Source organism: Macaca mulatta, chromosome 1, assembly GCF_049350105.2.
Source record: "Macaca mulatta isolate MMU2019108-1 chromosome 1, T2T-MMU8v2.0, whole genome shotgun sequence".
NCBI classification, from domain to species: Eukaryota; Metazoa; Chordata; class Mammalia; order Primates; family Cercopithecidae; genus Macaca; species Macaca mulatta.
The window spans coordinates 183,888,042-183,913,960 of NC_133406.1; the positions used below are offsets into that span (position 1 = coordinate 183,888,042).

The 25,919-nt window shown below is 35.9% G+C and overlaps 1 protein-coding gene across 10 annotated transcripts in view; it reads left to right on the forward strand.

Moving 5' to 3' along the window:
• FYB2 (FYN binding protein 2) overlaps window positions 1-20,132 on the forward strand; it is a 99,415-nt gene extending 79,283 nt beyond the window's left edge. For 7 of the 10 annotated variants that reach the window (XM_028833358.2, XM_077955757.1, XM_015140486.3 and 4 more), the window contains 7 exons: window positions 510-538; window positions 2,025-2,085; window positions 12,636-12,722; window positions 15,299-15,392; window positions 18,679-18,835; window positions 18,940-18,973; window positions 19,303-20,132. In XM_028833358.2, coding sequence (XP_028689191.2) covers window positions 510-538; window positions 2,025-2,085; window positions 12,636-12,722; window positions 15,299-15,392; window positions 18,679-18,835; window positions 18,940-18,973; window positions 19,303-19,324 — 484 coding nt within the window. In that variant the 3' untranslated portion in view covers window positions 19,325-20,132. The remainder of the gene's footprint in view (window positions 1-509; window positions 539-2,024; window positions 2,086-12,635; window positions 12,723-15,298; window positions 15,393-18,678; window positions 18,836-18,939; window positions 18,974-19,302) is intronic. The other 3 variants (XM_077955782.1, XM_077955791.1, XM_077955795.1) reach the window with 1 other exon arrangement.
• The last annotated feature ends 5,787 nt before the right edge of the window (window positions 20,133-25,919 follow it).

Below are 25,919 nucleotides of genomic sequence, written 5' to 3' on the forward strand. Positions count from 1 at the left end.
AATATCCAGTTCCTTAGCCTGGCAAGTAAATACATCATGGCTGTCCCCATTCTACTTCTCTAGTTCTGTCTCTCACTAAAAGCAACTCTCACTACCATCCAATCCACATAGCTATAGATCTCACACTCTGCCATGGTGTCTCATGCCTCCATGCTTTGAACATGAAATTCCCATGGTCTGGAATGTACCTGCCCTCCTCCAGCCTTCTTTTATTCTCAAAGTTCTAGTTTTCCCTCAAAATTCGATCAAATATTATCCCTGCTTGAATTCCTCCCTTGAACTTCTCTTACCAAACCTGGATTATCTATGTTTCCCTTGTGTTCTCATAACATCCTGTGCACATCTTGTGAATCTGTTAATACCAGAGAAACCATTTTTCTTGGAGTCAGAGAATACCAGGGGAAGAAGGGCAATCCAGCGTCATCAATATGTTATTGGAGATCTGTCAGCTCATCTTTCGGAACATGTTTTTTCTCCTTAACTCTTTTGTGTCTTTTGTCAATCAACAGTGCGTTTTCCATTTTGCTGCCTGATTTAGGTAAGTGCCATTTGCTTATTGCTGACCAAAAGTACTCAGTTTTCCTATATTCAGAGGCAGGGAAAGAGAAATGGTAACCCTTCCTGCATTCCCACATTTGATGAAAAATTGATCTACCAAAATCAAAGAAGATGTTTCATACAGAAGTATTTTGTTTACATTGGGGAAGATGAATAATGTTTCTCAAGTACCTACTATATACTGTGCCCTGGAGCAGATGTGTTCCTCTTAAAATCCCAGAGAAGTAAATGTTATCATCCCTTTTCAGAGAAGCTGTAGAACCTACATCCATATTTAAGTGATCCAGGATTTGTATTCCAGTCTCTCTGCCTATGAAACTCATGCATTTTGCATTCTACCATACTGCCTTTTGAAGGACTTGATATCCTTCATTCTAATTAAGACATAATAAGTTGAATATGATCACATTGCCACCAGCAAACTAACTGAATTGAGAATGGAGCATTGGAATGTTGTTTGCTTTTCCATTAAAATAATAGTGCATAAATTAGCACAGTGCATGACACATAGTAGGCTGTCAATACACGTTCAGTACATTGAATTTGTCAATAAAAGAGGGTCATGTGTTCTGTTGTTTGTTAATTTTTGTTTAGCGGTTCTAGCTATGTGGCTACCTGGATGTCACTTGAACTTGACAATTCAAATGTATATTATATTTTGTAAATATGAGTTTGCTGAACTAAAAAGCAAATGACAATTATATACACCTGATAAAATCCCACATCTCAACATATCCTTGGTCTATGTTTAAAAGAAAAAAGCTGACTTAGAATAGACACGCATTGTATCCCCACCCACATTTAAAGGTATTTAATAAAATAAGGGAGTGAATAATTATGAATAATTATATCCGAAGGTCTCAAACTTGTTCAGTGGTGAATCACCTGAAAATCGTGTAATTCTATGTAGAGTGCCAAGGAATGTGAATATTGTAAAATGAAAATGCCTAATCATTATTATGGCACTAAGTCAGATTCAACATTATGCAAGATTATTATAAAGGAACAATTGCCAATGATTTGAAATAAAAACCATGGAAGAAAAATCAACATGACTATTCTATTAAGCTGTTTCTCCCCTCTAGGAGTTAAGAAAAGACCTCACTATTCTAGCAGTATAGCATATTTGTTCAATTCCAGAAAGATGGGAACTTAGTCTAAAAATGATTCTTTGAGCAACTCATTTTTTCTGGAACTCTTTGTGAAATCAAATTAATATAAATATATATGTTTTGAGATACTGGGACATCAAACTTTTTTTAAATCTTTCAGTTGAATTTCTTCCCAAATAGCGAGTATTTTTATTCTTTGATTCTTCTACTCTATTTGTATTCTATGATCAGATTTTGCCAAAACAGCCCCGAAGATGCACCTGGATAATTAGGTAATTGGGTATAATTTGGAAAGCCAGTGCTTATATAAACCATGCTTAATAATGGACTATTTTGATCCTGTCTTGACCCTAGAACTTAAGTCTCAGGAAGTTATTATCTATGATGATGTGGACCTGAGTGAAAAAGAGTCAAAGTAAGTCAATTTACCTTATTGGTTATCCCTGCTGATATTTGACCCATTTCCTGATGCTTTCTTAATTATGATCACAGAACCATCTTTTCAGATCCTTGGAGATTGAATGAAAAGTCAACTTGAGATAGTCTTCTCACTAACAGGGGAAAACACTGAATAACATATATGATCCAACAGTGGTAGGTGACCACAAAAGGCATTGGAGGTTTTGAATCTGTTTCTGATTTTCATTTTTGAATTTAGACTTGAATCTCATTTTAACACATTTTAAAAATTATCTCCAATGTATATGACAACATAGAGGATAGCAAGCACTATGTGACAGAACCTCCATATTCAAGGACTAAATAACTATAATTTATCAGAAAAGATGGCTGGATGCAGTGGCTCTTGCCTGTAATCCCAGCACTTTGAGAGGCGAGGTAGGTGGATTGCCTCAGTCCAGAAGTTCAAGACCAGCCTGGGAAGCATGGCAAAATCCCATCTCTACTAAACTAGCCAGGCATGGTGGCACATTCCTGTAGTCCTAGCAATTCAGGAGGCTGAGGTGTAAGGATGGCTGGAGCCTTTGAGTCAGAGGTGTAGTGAGCCGGGATCACACCACTAGGCTCCAGCCTGGGCAATGGAGCCAGACCCTGTTTCAAAAACAAAAAACAAACAAACAAAAAACCCCACAAAACAACAACAAAAAAGCCATCCTTAAGTTTGATACTACCTCTCCAGTCACTTGTTATTTATACTTCTCCTCTTAACCAACTGGTTAAAAATAAAAGTCTCCTCTGTTCATGTTTGATTCATCTTTCCTTGATCACTTCAATTAGGTTTCCTATTATACCACTGAACTTATTTTTGGTAAGGTCACTAATAACTCCTTTGTTAAATCCAATGGATACTTTTAAGCCTTTATTTTATTTGTCTTCTCTATATCTTAAACTGTGAACCATGCCATCCTCCAAAGGAAAAAAAATACTAGTTTTTCCCTAGGTTTCTATGTTGTTATTATTTCTTCATTATTTGATGTTATTTTTAAGTTGACATATAATAATTGTACATATTTTCTAGGTGCATAGTGATGTTTCGATACATAAAATATATAGTGATAAGATCAGGGTAATTAGCATATTCATCATCAAACATTTATCATTTCTTTGTGTTGAGAATATTCAATATCTCCCTTCTAGCTATTTAAAACTATATAATATATTATCGTTAACTATAGTCATCCTATGGTAGTTGTATTAGTTCATTTTTACACTGCTATAAAGAAATACCTGAGACTGGGTAATTAATAAAGGAAAGAAGTTTAATTGACTCACAGTTCAGCGTGGCTGGTGAGGCCTCAGGAAACTTACAATCATGGCAGAAGGGGAAGAGGCACATATTACGTGGCGGCAGGTGAGAGAGAGAAGAGAAAGTGAAGGAGGAAGAACTCCTTATAAAGCCACCAGAACTCATGAGAACTCATTCACTCTCATGAGAACACTATGTGGGAAACTGCCCCCATGATCCAGTCACCTCCCTCCCTCGACACGTGGGGATTACAATTCAGGTAAGGTTTAGGTGGAGACACAAAGCCTGACCATATCAGTGATATAGAACACTAGAACATATTCATCATATCTCACTGTATATTGTATCCTAAACTAATCTCTCCCTATTCCCTACTTTCCCAGCCTTTAGCATCCTCTGTTCTACTCTTTATTTCTATGAGAGCAACCTTTTTTAGCTTCCATATATGAGTGAGAACATGTGGTGCTTAACTTTTTATTCCTGGCTTATTTCACTTAACATAATGTCCTCCACTTCCATCCATGTTGCTGTGAATGACATGATTTCATTCTTTTTTATGACTGAATAGTTCTCTGCCGTGTGTATGTTTATCACATTTTCTTTACCATTCATTTGATGTTGGATACCTAAGTTGATTCCATATGTTGGCTATCACATATAGTGCTGCAATAAACATAGGAGCATAGATGTCTCTTTGATATAATGATTTCATTTCCTTTGGTTTAATACCCAGCAATGGAACTGCTGAATCATACGGTATTTCTATTTGTAGTTTTTTACGAACCTCCATACTGTTATTCATAGGTGCTGTACTATTGATATTCCCACTAAGAATGAAGAAGGGTTTCCTGTACTCCACATCCTTGCCAGCGTGTGTTATTTTTTGTCTTTTTGATGATTGCCATCCTAACAGGGATGAAATGATACCTCATTGTGGTTTTGATTTGCATTTTGCTGGTGATTAGTGATGTTGAACATTTTAAAATATGTTTATTGGTCATTGTATTTTGTTTTTTTTTATTATACTTTAAGTTCTAGGGTACAAGTGCACAACGTGCAGGTTTGTTACATAGGTATACATGTGCCATGTTGGTTTGCTGCATCCATCAACTCATCATCTACATTAGGTATTTTTCCTAATGCTATCCCTCCCCTAGGCTCGCACTGACCAACAAGCCCTGGTGTGTGATGTTCCCCACCCTGTGTCTAAGTGTTCTCATTGTTCAATTCCTACCTATGAGTTAGAACAGGCAGTGTTTCATTTTCTCTCCTTGTGATAGTTTTCTGAGAATGATGGTTTCCAGATTCATCCATGTCTCTGCAAAGGGCATGAACTCATCCTTTTTATGGCTGCATAGTATTCCATGGTATATATGTGCCACATTTTCTTAATCTAGTCTATCATTGATGGACATTTGGGTTGGTTCCAAGTCTTTGCTATTTCAAAGACACAGACTGGCAAATTGGATAAAGGGTCAAGACCCATCAGTGTGCTGTATTCAGAAGACCTGTCTAATGTGCAAAGAGACACATAGGCTCAAAATAAAGGGATGGAGGAAGAGCTACCAAGTAAATGGAAAGCAAAAGAAAAAAGCAGGAGTTGCAATCCTAGTCTCAGATAAAACAGACTTTAAACCAACAAAGATCAAAAGAGACAAAGAAGGCCATTACATTATTGTAAAGGGATCAATTCAACAAGAAAAGCTAACTATCCTAAATATATATGCACCCAATACAGGAGCACCCAGATTCATAAAGCAAGTCCTTAGAGACCTACAAAGAGACTTAGACTCCCACACAATAATAATGGGAGACTTTAACACCCCACTGTCAATATTAAACAGATCAACAAGACAGAAGGTTAACAAGGATATCCAGGATTTGAACTCAGCTCTGCACCAAGCAGACCTAATAGACATCTGCAGAACTCTCCACCCCAAATCAACAGAATATACATTTTTCTCAGCACCACATCACACTTATTCTAAAATTGACCTCATAATTGGAAGTAAAGCACTCCTCAGCAAACGTGAAAAAACAGAAATCATAACAAACTGCCTCTCAGACCACAGTGCAATCAAATTAGAACTCAGGATTGAGAAACTCATTCAAAACCACAAAACTACGTGGAAACTGAACAACCTGCTCCAAAATGATTACTGGGTAAATAACGAAATGAAGGCAGAAATAAAGATGTTCTTTGAAACAAATGAGAACAAAGATACAACGTATCAGAGTCTCTGGGACACATTTAAAGCAGTGTGTAGAGGGAAATTTATAGCACCAAATGCCCACAAGAGAAAGCAAGAAATATCTAAAATTGACACCCTAACTTCACAATTAAAAGAACTAGAGAAGCAAGAGCAAACAAATTCAAAAGCTAGCAGAAGGCAAGAAATAACTAATATCAGAACAGAACTGAAGGAGACAGACACACACAAAAAAGTTCGATAAGTCAATGAATCCAGGAGCTGGTTTTTTGAAAAGATCAACAAAATTGATAAACCACTAGCAAGACTAATGAAGAATAAAAGAGAGAAGAATCAAATAGACGCAATAAAAAATGATAAAGGGGATATCACCACCAATCCCACAGAAATACAAACTACCATAAGAATACTATAAACACCTCTAAGCAAATAAACTATTGGTAATTTTAATGTCATCTGTTGAGAAATGTCTGTTCATTTGCCCATTTTTAATTGAATTTTTTTTCTCTTAAGCTGTTTGAGTTCCTTGTATATCCTGGATATTAATCACCTGTCAGATTAATAGTTTATAAATATTTTTCTCCATTCTGTAAGTTGTCTTTCCACTCCGTTGATTGTTTCTTTTACTGTACAGAAGCTTTTTAGATTGCTGAAATCCCATTTGTTCATTTTTGCTTTGTTACCTGTGCTATTGAGGTCTTAGTCATAAAACTTTTCCTAGACCAATGTCCTAAAGTGTTTCCCCTATGTTTTCTTCTAATAGTTTTAGAAGTTTGGGTCTTACATTTTAAGTCTTTGATCTATTTTTGTTTGATTTTTGTATAGGGTAAGAAGTGGGATGGGGTCTTGTTTTATTCTTCTGTGTATGGCTATCCAGTTTTCCCAGCACCATTTATTGAAAAGACTGTCCTTCCCCCACTGAGTGTTCTTGCAATCTTTGTCAAAAAGCAGTTGGCTGTAGATACATGGATTAATTTCTGGGTTCTCTATTCTGTTCCATTGGTTTGTGTGTCCGTTTTATGCCAATACCATGCTGTTTTGGTTACTAGAGCTTTGTAGAATATTTTGAAGTCTGGTACTGTGCTTTATACAGATTTGTTCTTTTGCTCAGAATTGCTTCAGCTACTTGGGGTCTTTTGTGATTCCATACAAATTCTAAGATTGTGTTTTCTATTTCTGTGAAAAATAGCATTGGTATTTTGATGGGGATTGTATTGAATCTGTAGATAGACTTGGGTACTATGGTCATTTTAACAATATTAATTCTTCCAGTCTATGAACATGAGATGTCCTTCCATTTGTTTGTGTCATCTACAATTTATTTCATCAGTGTTTTGTCATTTTCTTTGTAGAGATCTTTCACCTCCTTGGCTAAATTTATTCCTAGGTATTTTTGTTTTTTGTAGGTATTATAAACCAGATTGCCTTCTTGACCTCATTTTCAGCTAGTTCTTTGTTCATGTATAGAAATGCTACTAATTTTTTTATGTTGTTTTTGTATTGTACAACTTTACTGAATTTATCAGTTCTAAGAGTCTCTTGGTAAAGTTGTTAGGTTTTTCTAGATATAAGATCATGTCATCTGCAAACAGGGGCAGCTTTACTTCCTCGTTTCCCATTTGGATGTCCTTTATTTATTTCTCTTGCCTCATTGATCCTGCTAGAACTTTCAGTACTTTGTTGAATAAGAATGGAGAGAGTGGGCATCCATGTCTTATTCCAGTTTTTAGAGGAGAAGCTTCCAGCATTTCCCTGTTAGGTAAGATGTTAGCTGTGGGTTTGTTATACATGGCCTTCATTATGTTGAGGTACTTTCCTTCTACACCTAATTTGTTGAGAGCTTTTATTATGAAGGGATGTTGAATTTTGACAAATGCTTTCTCTGCAGCTATTGAAATTATCATATGGTTTTGTTCTTCATTCTGTTGCAGTGATGTTTCACATTTATTGATTTGCCTATGTTGAATGACCCAACTTTGTTGACTGCAGGCATGTTCCTGGTGGTCTGATTGATGGGCATCAATATGACCATGGAGGGGGTGATGGCTAGAGAATTTCTGGCTTCACAAGATGAAGCCAGTGATTCATGAGCTGAGCTGAAATCTTCCCAGCCTGATACTTCCCTTTCTATCACAGCAACCCTCCATGATAGATCAGAATGGTTCCCAGTTGGCCAGGTGCAGTGGCTCATACCTGTAAACCCAACTCTTTGGGAGGCAGAAATGGGAGGATCGCTTGAGCTCAAGAGTTCAAGACCAGTCTGGGCAACATAGTGGGACCCCATCTCTATTTTTATAATGTAAAAGAATATTTTAAATTGTTTCAGATGAGAACATCAAGGCTAAGGGTAACTAACTTGTCCACGCGATTGAGTACAGAGGTAGGTCCGAGATCTGGGTGGCCTGCCCCCAAGCCAGTGCTCTTTCCTGCCACCTACCCTCTCTCTGGGGATGTGCTCACCAAGTGAGCCCAGGGGTCAGTGTGTGAGGTTACAGAGGGACAGCAGCCTGGTTGTGTGCAGGGAGGATGCCCTGGGAGTCAGTTTTTTGTTTGTTTGTTTTTTGAAACAGGGTCTCACTCTGTCCCTCAGGCTGGAGTGCAGTGGTGGCATGATCACGATTCACTGCAGCCTTGACCTCCTGGGCTCAGGGATACATCCCACTAATATGTTCTTGCATTTCTGGGGTGTATCACACTACATCATGGTGTATTATCTTTTTGATGTGCTGTTGTATTGAGTTTGCTAATATTTTGTTGAAGATTTTTGTGTCTATGTTCATCAGAGGTATCAACCTGTAATTTTCTTTTCTTTCTTTTTTGTATCCTTGTCTGCTTTTGGTATCAGGGTTATGCTGGCCTCATAGAATGAGTTAGGAAGAGTTCATTCTGCTTCAGTGTTTTGGAATAGTTTGAGAAGATTTGGTATTAATTCTTTTTTAAAGGTTCAGTAGAATTCAGCAGGGACGCCATCCAGTCCTAGATTTTTCTTTTTTGAGAGATTCTTTATTACTGATGCAATCTCATTACTTTTATTGGTCTTTTCAAGTTTTCTAAATTTTTCTTGGTTCAATTTCAGTAGATTGTATATTTCCATGAATTTAGCTATTTCCTCCAGGTTTTCCCATTTGTTATCAGATAGTTGCTCACAGTGGTCTCTAAGTGATGTCTCTTTTTTCACTTCTGACTTTATTTACTTGAACTTGCCCTTCCCTCCCTCTCCCCGTTTCCCCTTCCCCTCCCCTTTAATTTTCCCCCTCTCCTTCCCCCTCCCCTTTCCTCTTCCCTCCCCTTACCTCCCCTCCTCCCTCCCTTCCCGTCCTCCCTCCCTTCCCGTCCTCCCTCCCTTCCCGTCCTCTCTCCCTTCCCCTCTCCTTCTCACCCCATCTCTCTGTCTAGTCTAGGTAATGGTTTGCCAATTTTGTTTCTTTTCAAAACACCAGCTTTCTGTTTCATTGATCTTTTGTATTTTTTATCTAAATTTGTTTATGTCAGCTCTGATCTTTATTATTTCTTTTCTTCTACTAACTTTGAATTTGGTTTGTTCTTCCTTTTCTAATTCTTTGAGAAAAATCATTAGATTGTTTTTTGAAATCTTTCTAGTTTTTGATGTAGGCATTTATTACTATAAACTTGTCTCTTAATATTGTTTTTGCTGTGTTCTATAAGTTTGGTATGTTGTGTTTCTAAGTATTATCCTTAATTTCTCCCTTCACCCATTGGTTGTTCAGGAGCATGTTGTTTAATTTCCATATATTTGTATAGTTTCAAATATTCCTGTTGTTATTGATGTTTAGTTTTAATGCACTGTGCTCAGATGAGATACTTGATATGATTTTGATTTTTAAAAACTTGTTGATACTTGTTTTGTGTCCTAACTTATGAACAGTTCTGGAGAATGTTCCATTGATAATGAAAAGAATGTGTACTATACAGAACATGAGTGACATGTTCTGTAGATGTGTATTAAGTTCTGTAGATGTCTGTTAGGTCCATTTGGTCTATGGTGCAGTTTAAATAGGATGTTTGCTGTTTTTATTTCTGGATAATCTGCTTAGAGTGAGATGTTGAAGTCTCCCAACTATTATTGTATTGAGGTGTATCTCTCCCTTTTGGCCGAATAATATTCGTTTTATATATCTGGGTGCTCCAGTGTTGGATCCACTGAAGATGGAGCTCCACATCTGGTCCTTTTGATCTCTATGTTGGTGACTATTTCAATAAACACACAGTTGCTCAGGCTGAAACCCTAGGTTATCTGTTATTCCTTCTCTTGTACCTTTCCCTTCCCTTCACTCTCTTCCAATAACTCAAAACTGTTCCCACTTTTCCCATCCCCACTGCACAGCCACAATGCAGTCTTGTTTCTCAACCAGATTACTACAACTCCCTGAATGGCCATCTTACCTCCATTTCTGTTTATTCTCCAGACTTTCTTAAGTGCTAATGTGACCACCTGCCACCCAACAGCTGAAAACTGTTTAGTGGTTACCCATCACTTTCAGAATGAAGTCAAAACTGCTTAGGAAAACATAAAATTTATTCATAATCCAGTCCCTGGCAACCTCTTAGCCTCACCTGTTATTCCTGCTTACCCACTATTCCTGTGTTCCATCCATACTGTACTACTTGGAGTTCCTTAGACCAGATATGCTGTCTAGCATTTCCAAACCTTCACATTTGTTCCAACTTCATCAATTCATTCAACAAATATTTATTGAACATGTCCTTTGTGCCAGGCACTGTGCTAGGTGTTGGGTATAAAGCAGTGAACAAAAGATATATAATTCCTATTCCTGTGGGCATAGAGAGACTAAATCAATAAACAAATGAAAACATTAGTCTATAATTACACATTGGAATTTGGTTGCTTTGAAACAGGATATTTTGAAAGACAGTGGATATAGGGTGTGTGCTGGTAGGGGTTTTAAAGTATTGATAGTTATGGAAAGCCTCTTCAAGAAGGTGATAATTTAAGAAGAAAAGAATAGTTCTACCTGTGACACACTTTGCCATGTTTTTTGCCGACTATTTTATCCCTCATTATTTAAAATTGAATTCAGATTTTACTTTTTCTAAGAAGCCCTCTCTAACTTTATCTATTTAAGTTAGGTACTCCCTTTTTTTTTATCAAGATATTTTTCTCAGAATTGTAGTGGTCTGTTTTCTTGATTTTCTTATCTGCTAGACTGGGAACTCTTTGAGGTAGGGACTGTGACTTTCATATCTGTATCATGTGTCTGATACCAAAACATAATTTGATAAATTAGTTAACAAAGAAGGACCTGCTATAAAAATGTGCAAGATAATCTGGAAGCTCAGAATAGGTCGACATTACTGTTATTTAGGTGATCAGAAATCTTTGTGCCAAGCTGAAACAGGAAAGACAGGTAACATTTTGACAGGTGAAGACTGGGAGCAAAAGAAGATGAGAGAAAAGGGAGGAGCAAGAGGGGGGAGTGGACAACTGTAAATGGAAAACACACGTGTTTGGAAAGTTCTGTTGGACCATAAGGCGTATATGATCAGGAAAGGGGTGTTACAAGCAGAAAATGTAATTTGGCATAAGATGGAAGAGAACTCTGAAATATCAAATTAGGGTAAATAATAAGTTCTTTTTCTCTTTTGTTTGAGATGGAGTCTTGCTATGTTGCCCAGGTTGAAATGCAGTGGTTATTCACAGGTGTGGTTATTCACAGGCGTGATCATAGCACACTGCACTTTGACCTCCTGCCTCAAGCAGTCCTCTCACCTCAGCCTCCCAAGTAGCTGGAACTACAAGTGCATACCAGTGAATCTGGATAAATTATTTTTCTTAAAAAATCATTTATAAAAATCAAAACAAAATAAAATTTGTAAAGCATGGTAAAACATGGTAAAACAAATTGCCCTGAACCCATCATTCGACTTAAGAACTAGAACATAACCAATACCTTGGCCTCTTTTCCTTGTACACACCATGTATCCCTTCCCTCAAGGTAACTGTTCTCATAAATTTGGTGTTTTCATTTCCTTGTTCAAAATAAATATAGTTTTAACAAACATATGAAACAAATATTATTTCCTTTGGGATTTGAACATCATGAAAATGAGACAGTGTATACAGAGTTCTGTAACTTTTTTATTCAAATATAATCTTTCATTTTTCCTTTCATTCATTTTAATGTTCTGTAGTATTCCATTATATGTATATACCATAATTCATTTATCTATTCAATTGTTGGTAACTATTGGGGCCCTTATAAATAATATCGCCACAGATATTCTTATTTTATTTATGGCTCCTGTGAATGTGTGCAGGAATTTTTCTAGAAGATATACTTAGAAGGGGAAAAATGCAAATTATAGGGAATGCAAATTCATATGAAAATACCAACTTGTTTTCCAAAGTGGTCATACCACTATGACCATCCATTTCATTCTCTCTGCTCATCCGTTTCCTCGCTTGTAAAACTTTGAGTGATTGGTTTAAAGGATTGTTGCAATACTTACTTTGAAAACCAAATGAGTTAACATACGTAAGATGCTTAGCATAAGACCTGACACATAGATGCTAAAAAGTACTAGTTCCTTCTATAATAAATACCTTCTCCCTTCCCTGCATCTTCTTTTGCCTGGAATCACTAATGTTACATGCTAGTTGGCTTAGCCTTGTTTCACAATGGAGTTCAGTTACATTATTCACATTTTAGAGACCAAAAAAACCCCTGAGGCCTATAAAGGAGATGAAATGTGATTATAAGCAGGCTGATCTCTTGCATCTGGTTTCAAATTTGGATTATGACACATCACGGGTCAGCAAACTATGGCCGGAGGACCAAATATGGCCTGCCACTTGTTTCTGTGTATAAAGTTGCAACAGTAGAGTTGAAGAGTTGCCGTAGAGATAATATGGCTGCAAAGCCTAAAATATTTACTATATGGCCTTTCCATGGACTATCAAAATATATTTCTAGATGGCTTTTTAATTTTTTGTAAAACATAATTGCCTATGAAGTGTTGATGGTTCCACGAATGTATTAATTTACTTGCTCAAAATATATTTCTCCTCAGAGATGAAGATAAACTGAAAATGTGGAAACCCAAGTTTCTGACACAGAAGGAAAAAAAAGAGAAAAACGGTGCTGAAGAATCAGAAAGGTGGGAACACAGAGGCACTTATATTGTAGGTTATCTGCAGCAATTTATACCTCTTACCAGCTGTGTGGCTTTAGATAAGTAATGAAATTTGATTCTCAGCTTTTTCATCTACAAAATGAAAATGACAACATCTACATCATAGTACAGCTGAGAGGATTAAAAGGGACAAAGAATATAAAAATATTAAGTGTCATACACATGTATCTTCATCCTCCTCCTCCCTGCTTTTGGTGGATAGGAAGTGAGAAAAGATTTCAAGTTAACCATTTTCAAACAATGACAAATTTCTAGTCTTCTTTTAGGTTGTAAGAACTTCCCCTTATAAGATATCATGTAAATAAAACACCAATTAGAACTTAAATGTAACTTTGAGAAAAAAACAAACCAGGTATCATATAGTGACACTGATTTCCCTAAAATATAATTCTAGTTATGACTATAATGAGTGTTAGAAGTTTAAAATGTTTTACTGAGTCAAGGTCTAACCTGCATTCGTGTGATTCAAGTTCCCAAGCGGTTGTGAGAGGATGTTTTTACTGAGGCAGGTGGTTTCTTACTGCTCTCTGATCCCATCTTCTCAATTGCTAGGACATGAGGCAGGATATGAGGTACTTTTTTAACAAATGACTTGGGGAAATATTTGTCTAAATAGTCACTGAGATGTGAACATTGTGTAGTCTGTGTGCTCTGGGAAACCTGTTAGAAAAGTCCTACTGGGGTGCACCAGAGGAAACCAGACATTAGTGTCTGAGACTCAGAGGATGGCATTGGATGGTCCTTCTCGTACGTTTATTTTCTTTAGGTTCAGACTTGATGTAATTTATTTTTCTCAGGTTGGAAAGATGTATTAACAGACTAGAAAAGAAACTTTCTATCTTAAACTTCATACTTTTACATACATTTGCACAGCATAACAAAACAGAATTCCAAGAGAGGAACTATTAGTAACATTTTTGATCTGCCCCCCAGAAAGCTTTTTAGTATGTTGATAACTACAAATAAGGCTTCTTAGGAAACAATTTTCCAGTGCCTTTTTATTTTTATTTTTTTGCAACAGAGTGATATAACAGTATACTTTTATTTTGAACCAAGTAAATTAGAAAATGTTACAGTAAGGGTAATTATTTCTGTATCAATTTCTATGTGCTCTTTGAACTTTTTAAAATGATTTCGACCATAACGTATTCTACCAGTAAGGAAGAAATGTTTTCTATATTAGTTCAACTCTTTTATTATTCTTTTATCAATCAAAGACAATGGTAAGTTTAAAGAGAAGTTGAGCAAAGGTATGTGTCTTAGCCTATTTGTGTTGCTATAAAGGAACACCGGAGGCTGGGAAATTTATAAATAAAAGAGGTTTATTTAGCTCATGGTTCTGTAGACTGTACAACAAGCATGACATTGGCATCTGCTTCTGGTGAAGGCCTCAGGCTGCTTCCACTCATGGCAGAAGGTGAAGGAGAATGTGCAGAGATCACAGGGCTAGAAAGGAAGCAAGAGAGACAAGTGAGGTACCAGGCTCATTTTAACAAATGAGATGCCAGGCTCCAGGAAACTATGACAGTGGTAACTCACTCATTACCAAGAGGACAGCAGCTAGCCATTCATGAGGGAAAAAAACCCCATGACACAAACATCTCCCATTAGGCCCCACCTCCAACATTAGGGCTCAAATGTCAACATGAGGTTTGGAGGAGTCAAATATCCAAACCATAGCAGTATCTCAGGTATAACGGCATGAAAAGGATAACCCACTTTCTAAGATGACCCAAGTAGACATTGTAATGTGTAGGGAAATGGGCAGCTGATGGAATAAAACTGACAGGATTTGGTTGACTTTTTTACTTCTGTCAATACATTAAACTGCTAAAAAGAAGAAACAAATCTCACGTGAAGAGCAAGAGGGAGGACTAAGAGTATAATCAGTTTCTTCTGTAGCGTTATTTACTTTTATGTGCTGAAATTCTTGCACATGTTTTGTGGCATCTTTCTTTATTTTCTTAATGGTATTCATCCTCCAAAACATTCAGCAAACTGGAGAGCTCTTCGATTGAACCATGTAGATTTGTGATCTCCAATTAGGCTTAACAACTTAGAAAACCACACAAAGTAAACTGCTTACTCATTCTTACTGGTTTCCATTAAATAATCTGAAGGTGAATGGGAACATATGTAAATTTCCTAAAATTAAAAAAAAACAAGTTATATCTCTAAGTCTCATTCAGACAAGTTTCTTATGTACCTTCATTTGTTTAACCAATGTGATTTTATCCCGTTATTATCTTGCCATCAAAAATATTTAATTGTGGGGAAAAGCAATTGGTATTACCCTGATCACTTGTTTGACAATTTACTCTAATGGAAATATGTGTGTGTATTTGTATTATGAACCTACATATGTGTGTGTACATATACACAAATACAGATGCATGACTTTGCATATGTATTATTTTATATAAAATTATGCACACAAAATCTATACCTGAATTTGTCCTGAAATGAAGTGACTTTGTAGACTCGGCAACTTAAGAGTTTTATTATAGTACATTTTACCCTACCTGCACATTTCTTGCTAGTTTCTCTCCTAGAAGTTTCTTCAAAACCAAGAAGCAAAACTTAGAAAAGAACAGAATGAAAAGAGAAGAAAAACTATTTAGAGAAAGGTTTAAGGTACGTTCTCTTCTCAAGGTAAAAATTAGCAATATTAACAGCTTGGAGCTTTCATTTAAAAAAAAATCTGTAAGTATGCTGTGCCTTTGCCTCTCTGAGATACAGACATTATCTTTGACACAAAAATCCAGCATTTCATTCCTATTTTTTCCTGATACATTTCTATATTTTTATGTCTGTACATGCTATTCCTTCTTCCTGGAAAAACTACTAAGTTGTTCTTGAAGGCTCTGTTCAAATGTCACCCACTCCTCCCTCTCTCGTCCAGGTTGTTACTCCTTCAGCACATTTTGTATATCTATTTTACACATGTCTTTTATAACACTGATTTGTTGTATTAAAGCATTTGTGTGTGTGTGTGTGTGTGTGTGTGTGTGTGTGTGTGTGTGTGTGAATCTTGAACTAATTAATCTCTTGAGTGCTTTTTGAGAAAGAAACCCTGTCTCATTCAGGTTTGTTCCCCAGGGCCTGACATAAAACTGTACAGACAGTGTTTGGTAAATGAATGCCTAAACAAGCAAGCAAATGAATAACAAAATGAACAAATGAATGACGCAGCATCCGAAGCTCTCTGCCTTCTTATTCTGTTATTAAGAGTTCATGGAACATTTTTTCATTATTCTAAAGCTCAACCTTCCCTGATTTCATATATTGTCAAAGTGACGATTATTAACTATGAAACATACTGAGCACCTTCCATGTGCTAGACACTGGATTGAGAGAGGCAAAGTGTGCATCCTCCTCATAAAATTTATCTAAGTCACTATACAGCCTAAAATTTTTCAAAAATTCCCCCTTGCAAAATGTTTAAAGTTTAGGCTTCCTAACATGACACAGAAAGCTCTTTATGTCCTGACCTTTGCATATCTTCCTGGCTTTATCTCTTGCCACTCTTTGCGTTGCACTTTCTGCTTTGGCAACAAACTGCTCATAGTTCTGTCCCTTGAATGAACCTCCACCTCTATCTTTGTCTTGCTATTTCATCCCTCTAAGTGCTTCCTTGGTCTATTCCAACTATCTGGTACACCTTTGAACTTTTCTCCATCTGACTAGCTCTTATTCATTTATCAAGCTCCAGTCGAGGGATCTCCTCTTCTCCAGGAAGACTTACCCAAATCTTCTAATTAAATAAATTACTCTTCTTCCGTTTACTTATATACTTGAGCAATCTCTAGCTTATCACACATTAACAAAATTGGAATTACATGTTCATCATATTAAACTATGAGCTCCTAGAGGACAAAGGTTATTTTATATATGTTTATATCCATGTGCAGAGCAGAATAAGGTTGCTTAGCATTTTGTAAACACGCATAAAATATTTTTTAAATTGAACTAAAATAGGAATATACACAAATCTCTCATAATCACTGATAATTCCTGTTTGAACCAAAGCTGATTGGGGTTACTATATCTAGAAATTGTGATATGTTAGTATCTACTACAACCCTGATGTTATTTGATTAATTGAAAAACAACCATGAGGCAATCACTTGTTGAAAAGACCCTTATGTTCCATCCAATCCTTTTTTCCCTCTCCGTGTGTTTTTGATTGTTTCATGTGGGAAAGATATTCCATTTCCTGTATATGTGTATAATTCCATTCTTATTACCTGTAGTGGGTTTCCTTGATAGGCCATTTCAATAATTTTTATCCAGCTCAAATCATAAAACATTGGATAACTCATTTGTGCCAGGCACTGAGGGTACAAAGATGAATAAGACTGTCTACTATTTTCACTTGATAAGACAGTATGTTTATTAAATTATATAATAGGAATAGATATCAAGTATAGTTAAGAGACAGTAAATTTTTATATATGGCAGTCATAACAGTTTTCATGTGAAGTGGTTAAGAGAAAGAAGAGTATTTCAAGTAAACAGCATGTATTCAAGGATTGTCATGTAGCTTGATGCAGCTTCAGTAAAGAAGACAAAGATAGAGGGATGGAGAATGGCAGTATACAAAGGAGCCCGAATGTCAAGCTAAGCAGTGTGGATCTCATCCTGAAAGCAATAAGGAGTTTTTAGAACTTTATAAATAGAAAGGTGACCTAATTAGATCTGTATTTTAAGAAATCACTATGAATTCACAGTGAGCAATGGCCTGTAAAGGATAAAAAAGCCAGTAAGGAAGCGATTGTTTTGTTAAGTAAAGGAAAAAATCTATCTTGTAGATCTGATCTCATTTGTTATAGGTTGATCTTGTAATTTATCATCCAAACACAGGACACTTCTAAGAGTGGGAGGAGGAACTCTTAATCATAACAAAAAATAGTTATAGATAGACATATTAGTTATAAACAGACAATATCCTGGGCAAAAGGAGATATTTGGTCACACTAATTTGGAGAAGTAGGTACCTGTAATCTAAGCTATGTATTCTGGAACTATCTGTTTGTGGTCAACAGATTTCAGTGCATTAGAAGGTGATGTGCTGCAGATGTATAGGTCAGTATGTCAGGAAAAGATTCCCAAGGTCAGGACTTGAATTTCTCAGGAGTTTTTAACAAAATGCCTGCCTGCCCGTGAATACAAAAGGAGAATGGGAATTGCCCCCAACTGGGTACAGCCAATTCCCACTACTTTAAAATAACATGTAGTATAGCTATATATAAGAATACATAAGCTCACACAGAGAAAAAGCATGGAAAGAGTATCATCTAGAAATGATAGGTATGTAAGAATATTATAAACTTTAAGGCACTACACAGAAGTTTTAGTAATGGAACAGTTAACTACCATCCATGGTGCTTAATTCATACCTACGTTACAACCTCATCCAGCAGGGCTCATTCTAGTACAATTAAGTAATGGTTGTGCACACACTGGGGTCTGTCTGGGGATAGGGTATGGGGAGGGAGAGTATTAGAAAGGATGATTAATGCATACTGGGCTTAATACCTAGGTGATGGGTTGATAGGTGCAGTAAACCACTATGGCACACATTTACCTATGTAACAAACCTGCACATCCTGCACATGTACCCCGTAACTAAAAATAATAATTAAAAAAAAAGATTTGAGAGAAAAAAAATAATGGTTGTGAAAATACTTTGAAAATATAATCATACCAAACAAATGTGAGATTGCACCATTTTACTATTATTTTCTTAAATGACTTTCCTTTAACTGTATACCTTCCTATTTTCTATTCCCATATGTGTTATTTAACTAGTCAATAGTATCTGGAGTTTATTTTGAGGTTACTATATTATATCCTCCATTAGTTTTGTTATGAAAAATAACTATGCAAGAATGGTCTGATTAGTAATTTCTCATTTCAGTACAATAAAGAGATTATTGTCATCAACACAGCAGTGGCCTGTTCCAAGAATTCAAGAAATGGAATATTTGATTTGCCAATAAGTCCTGGAGAAGAACTGGAAGTCATTGATACCACCGAACAAAATCTAGTGATATGTCGTAATTCCAAAGGCAAATGTAAGTTTATTTGCTTATTTTTCATAACATTTCATTGTTTTTAAAAAAATCTTAAAGCATTTTCTCTGTAACTTTCAAATTAACGGTGATTTTTCTTTCTATAGATGGATATGTGCTCATTGAACATCTAGATTTCAAGTAAGCTGTTTGATTTTGTACTTTAAATCATGAGTTCCTAATACCTTGTTGTATATATTAGTCTCAAGAGAAGACTACTGAATCTATTGAAATTCAGGATAAGTTTTAAAAATTAGACATGCAGTACCCTATTCTATAAGGATCATGTTGGAAGATACTTTATTATTGTCTCTTGTGACTATGCTATCAAACTTCTCTACACAGCTTTATCAACATTTTAAAAGAACACAAACATATTAAACTAGATCAGAAATTCCCTAGAAATCTCCCACTCAACTGTTTCATTGTCCTATATTTTTAAATGTTTGCATATTTTTCTTTTTTCTCAGGCATCAAAGTTGGTCACCTTAGAAAGATCACGGTCAAATGTTACGGACTGCACAAGGGAGAACTAGTCCTAAGATCCTAGTCCTGCCTTACATCAGTTTCAGTTTACATGTCAAAATTTTAGAGACGGTGGAATCTGTGGAAACTTTCGTTCTGAACTTAAAAGAGAAAAATAAAAACAAATCCTCAACATTTAGATGTTGGTTTTACTCCTAAAAGGTTATCTTTCAATGTCTATTTCAGTATCTACTTCACTGCCAGTTCAAGAGAATGTGAAACAGTATGTGTTAGCATTTGAGCACTTATTTAATGAGCCATATCCAAAGTTAGAAATCATGCCTTATGGCACCTAGTCAGTTGTGCAGATGGTTGGTTTGCTTCTAATATTAGCACACGAGCGTTTGTAATTTCTAGATGTTGTGCATTCAAATTTGGTATAATTTAATTCTGAACAGTAAACAGTAAACAGTGTAACCAAGGTCTTTTAAATACTCAAGTTTAAGGTATAATCTTAATTATGACTCAGTCTTTAAAAAGGTATAAATGTCCTTTTACTTTATCACAAAAATAAACTCATATGAATACTGTTCCACATTGGTTTCTTTTGGGAATAGTTTCTCAAAAAATAATTTATTCCTAAATTCACCCATCATTTTAAGAAGTGCCCAAATGTACTTAACAAAATAATATATATGCTGTCCACTTTAAAACATCTTTTTGTCCAAAATAAGAACAATTGTCATTATTTTGTCTATGCCCAAATAACTATTCAACTAATAGCATTCATATGTACTTTCATTTATATGGAATTAAATAAAAATTTAAAAACTGAGCTGTAATATCTATTCCATTTTTTAAATGGGGTGCACTGCATGTCAAGAGAAATAAATTCTACATATGCATTTAACAGTTTCAAATTTTTAAGTGGCTTTTTCAGCACAGAAAAACTGAAGAATTTCACTCAGTTCTTTAAGCAGGGTGATTCTGGCCTTCACAAGTGTGATGGAATTTGTTTCCATGGCCTTGTTCTTTATATTGAGGCCACTTTTAAAGCTTCTAGGTTCTTTTATTTTCCTTTGCATGTTCCAAATGACATTTGCCAATAAAGGCCAAGCTTATTCTAAAAGACACGAATCAAAGATATTCAAAAAGTTCAGACTTTAGAGAAGGAAATCTGTAGAGATTATTACAAATAACATAATTAAACAAGATATCAATGGAACAGCTAAAGGATTAAAAAATGTTTTACAGAGAAGGTAACACTGAAGCTTGGTCTTTAAATATGTTTATTTATTAGACAAGGCACAGATGGAAGATCCATGCTCGCTTTGGTGATTATGAAGAAATTCATAGTAAATGGAGTGAAGAATGTCTGGTGGGAAATGGCAAGAGCTGCTTGCAATGGGGCAAAGTGGGGCTAGAATGTGACAGACTTCACTTGTACCTTTTCCTCTAGAGATTAAGGAGTCATTTAAGGGTTAAGCAGGAAAAAAATGTCAGTTATTTGGGGGATAGGAAGAAAATGCCAGATATTTGGGGGATGGGAAGCAATCACCAATATGGATAATAAAGGAGAGGTGAATTGTTTTTGCAATATTCTAGGCAAAAGGCATTATACCTTAAGACAGCAGCAACAGAAATATATGGTACAGGAGCCCCATTAGAGGTATTACAGAGGTAAAAGAGAATGTCTTGGTGACTAATTAGATGTATCGGTGAGAGAGAATGAGAATTAGGGAATGGCTTTGAGACTTCTTTTCTGGGAGATGAAATGAAGGCTTGTACTAAAGATTGGAAATATATTTCTGCTTAGACTAGAGACCAAACTCTGCTTGGACCCCCTGAACTAAAACTATTACCCAGTGAGGGGCATTTGCAGCCCTCTTCTGCTCTCCAGGAACATAACTGTTAGAGTAGGCATTGTAGAAGACAAGGCTAAGTATGGTCTGTGGGCAAGAAGAGTATATGACTATGCTGAGCAGAAATCTTTCATGCAATAATCCTGTCCAACAGAGAATCATATACCATACATCACTCTTGCCACTTCACCAAGCCACTAAGCATTTTAAATCTTGGAGTGACAGCGGGACTAAATTTGAACTCAGATAGGTTTGTTCCCTGCACTTTCCACCTCATTACATGGTCCCTTGTTTTAATTTGACTCAGCTCTTTACATCTCAATTTCCTCATTATTTAAACAGGGCTAGGCTGGGCACAGTGGCTCACACCTGTAGTCCCAGTATTTCGGGAGGCTGAGGTGGGCAGATAACTTGAGGTCAGGAGTTCGATACCAGCTGGCCGATATGGTGAAACCCTTTTTCTACTAAAAATACAAAAATTAGCTGGGTGTGCTGGTGCACATCTGTAATTCCAGCTACTCAGGAGGCTGAGACAGAATCGCTTGAACCTAGGAGGCAGAGGTTGCAGTGAGCTGAAATCACGCCACTGCACTCTAGACTGGATGACAGAGTGAGACTCCGTCTAAAATAATAATAATAATAAACAGCTAATAACTCTGATCTTATCTACTTCACAGGGTAGTTTTATGCTACAATGTAATAATATAAAAGTAATCTAAAATTCTTAATACACACTATGGTATTAGTGGTGTCATTTTTGTACCTGGCTTTTTCTGAAGTTGGAAGATGCTGAAAACAAAAATACATTTTTAAAATTCAAATTGTACGACTTGATAGAATGGCTGTTAAGTAATTTTTTTGCATAGACAGAAAAACGTTCAGTGTTAAAAGCCTATTAAATAGCATATACTGAAGAATAAGCTGTTTTGTCTAATATAAACTAGTACTTACTATTTATTGATATGGTATAGGTTTTTAGAAAAAAAATGATTGTTTTTCTATCCTTTCTATCCATACTTAATGCAGTTATGTTTCTATTTCACTAATATCAGTCCCACTTCCTCCATTCTTGGAATCAAAGCATCAAAAATATATTTCTCACATTATTAATCTGCAAGATTTCAAAATGTAAATACCATGACTAAGACTTCAGTGATATTCTAAGCAGATGTCATCTGTCTCCCAGAAACCCTGAGCATAAAGCTTCAATGGAAAGACTAAGTTTACATTTTATTTTCAATTTTGTATAAAAATAAAGATAATGGCATCATCAGATAAAAGGCAGCATAATAAAGCACTTTACTGTAACAGAGGCTTAACACTGGCCTATTCATAAACTCATTGATATATACGCCAGGCCCTCCAGCAACCTTAAGATGTCCCAAGACCTCCCTTCCCACTTCTGAGTTCCTCTGTGATATACTCACTCTTCTAAGATTTCTAAGATTGCACAGCAACCTTCTTGACCAGGCCCTCTCCTGCAAATCTTCAAAACTTTTTAAAGTATATTCTAGGGGGAAGAAATGGAAGAGGAAAAATATGAACATATAATAACAAAACTAAGAAGTAGCTGCCTCTTATTATGGGTGAGATTCTTCTCAGATTTTTAAAATTTCCTTCACTTTTCAAATTTCCTATAGGAAGCATCTATTATCTATGCAATTTAGGAAATAAAACATATTTTCACTAATAAAAACGAATCCGTTCTTTTCCTTCAAGTTTAGAAAAAGCGAATTGAAATCTTTACCTGTATATCCTGATTTCAATATGTTTGCATTTGTCTTTTTCATGAGGGCTAAAGTCTGTTTTTCAAAAAGCATACAGTCCAGGTGGGCCCAGCTTAATCACATGAGCCCTTAAAATTTGAAAATGGAAAGCAGTAAAGTCAGTCTCAGCAAATCAGAAACATGTCGTTGAAGAGAAGGAAGAAGAGATCCAAACCATAAGCCACTTGTTGCTGGTTTTGAAGATGAAGGGAGCCATGGGCCAAGGAATGATGATGGCCTCTAGAAGCTTTAAATGATTCCTAGCCAACAGCCAAAAAGGCAACAAGGACCTCAATCCTACAGCAGCAAGGAACGAAATTCTGCCAACAACTCAATGCAATTGGAAACAGATTCTCCTCCACAGCCCAGCCCTATCAATACTTTGGTTTCCAGCTTGTGTGACTTGAGGCAGAAAAACCAGCTAAGCCTGCTGGATTTCTGACATATAGAACAATAAGATAATTTGTACTTTAAGTTGTTAAGTTTGTAGTAATTTGTTACAGCAACAGTAGAAAACCAATGCAATAGCTTAAGTTAAAAACTATAATGTACAACTAAGATGACAAAAATGGACAAAGATGGTGTGAAATCGCCAATGAGTATAGGCAATCTTTTCCACTAACAACTTTCTTGTAACTATTAATTGGCGTGCAGAATACCAGCATAATGATGGAGCAGAAACAAAAATAGCTTTCAAATGAACCAGAGACTTTAATTTGATTTTGTGAAAAAAACTTATAAGCAATCAGGCTGCTTTTCTCTTTTGTGTTTGTTACCTATGAGTTTCATACAGTGCAAACATTAATTAGGAAGAATCTGTAACTATGAAATGCTATGTAAGTCAGAAAAACATCTTTTCCATATGGTTACTGTAAGACAAATCCTTCCCATATCATTTAACACTCACAAAAAGTATATAACAAACAAAACTGAAATTTGAATCGGAGATTATTTGAAAACAAAAGCACTGGAAGTCTGTTTGTTTGTTTGAGAAGGAGTCTCACTCTGTTGCCCAGGCCGGAGTGCAGTGGCGCGATCTCCGCTCACTGCAAGCTCCGCCTCTCGGGTTCACGCCATTCTCCTGCCTCAGCCTCCCGAGTAGCTGGGACTACAGGCTCCCGCCACCGCGCCCGGCTAATTTTTTTGTATTTTTCAGTAGAGATGGGGTTTCACCATTGTAGCCAGGATGGTCTCAATCTCCTGACCTCGTGAATCACCCGCCTCTGCCTCCCAACTCCCAAAGTGCTGGGATTACAGGCGTGAGCCTCCGCATCCGTCCTATTTTTTCTTGAAACCAATTATAAAAAGTGGTCCCAATTTTAACAATTAAAAAATTTTTCAATAAATACGTAATGAAGTACTCCAATGGGTCAATGTATCAACCTATTGATTTTTTTTTTTTCTTTTTCAAAGGTAGGCTAAGAATGAATGAATGCAGGATGTTTTTGAAAAAAAAGTAAATATTATATCCTATATTATGATTGTCATGACACAACCTAATGGCTGTTAATTTTCAGTTTTATTTGTTGCACTCAAAATCCACTGTATATTTAAGCATACATGACAAAGAACACAACCATTCTTCTTAAAATAATAAAGATACTATCCTTAGAGTTCACAGTTCTGTAACAACTTTACATTAAATGTTCAAAACATTGTACAACCACAGATATTTGTGAACAGTCTTGAGAGCTGTATTTTGGTACGTTAAGGCAGCTCCAGCCAACATTTTAAGAGATTCTGAATATTTGTTACAACACAGGACAAGTTTGATATTTGAATACTTGAGGTCTCAAGAAAGACTAAATGTCACCTAAGAACACCACAATTTGTGAAACTGTGATCTTACCTAAAAATCAAGATACTTATCAATATCAAAGATACTTATTTTTTTAAAAAAAGGAATTTACATTGAATGTGGGGATATAAACCCTGTATTTAAACAAGGGCTTCCAAACAGTTGCTCACACACATCTGTGAGGTAGGTTATCATCCACATTTTGTAAATGGAAAAACTAAATGAGGTTATGTGACTTGCTGCTGCTTCAGCAGCCAAAGGAAGAAACTGATTCCAAGTTAGATTTTGTTCTTAGCTCTGAGTTGTTTCCTTGACAAACTTTTTAAAGGGTTAAAATATAAAAACTGCCATTCATTGCATTAATTTTTAAAGCATAAGAAGGTAGCCAAATGTTATGTTTACCAATGTGACTTATAAAGTCAATCAACATGAAAGAAGTAGGGAAATACATTTAGTGAACAACTTCTGATAGTGATAGTGAGAGGCTGGACCAAGGAACTCAATCAGGCAGATGCAAACATGATCATTTGTAGGAGGCAGATCTAAGGAGAACTGAGAGGGATTAGAAAAAAAGAAAACATAGTTTAAACAAGTTTTACTATTACTCTTCTTATAATTTAAGGGAGAAGGCACAATTTAGTGTTTTGTTTGTTTGTTTGTTTTTTAGAACAGTGGATCTCTTTCTTTTCCACTTTAGGAAAATGTTATCTGTCTAGAAAAATTGCTATTTTTGATAGCAAAACTTATTTTAAAGAAATATGTAACTGTGAAAAATGCACGTTTAAATTAGTAGAAAAAAATTAACAGTGCAATTCTCCTTGGCTAGAATGTTTTTGTTCCTCCTTGAAATTTTAAATCAATACGAAGCAGCAACCCCCCCTGCCCGCCTCAAAAAAGGTCACACTGTGTGCACTGTGTGAACCTTGTCAAAATTCTATGTATTATTCAAAAACGTTTTTATGCCAGGATATTCTCCAAATTCTTACTTTTTTTCTGGAGAGTGCTCTATTCTAGGATTTAATTACACTTTAAATGTAATTGAAATTTACCTACCCTGCTTGTCCAAACCATCAAGAGCCACTTCCATAAAATCTAAACTACTTTAAACTATTTTTACCAAAAGTCACACACATAGTCACAACTGCAAACTGGCATTGCTATGCAAGGCTGGCAGTAAACATTAACATTAGCTTGCA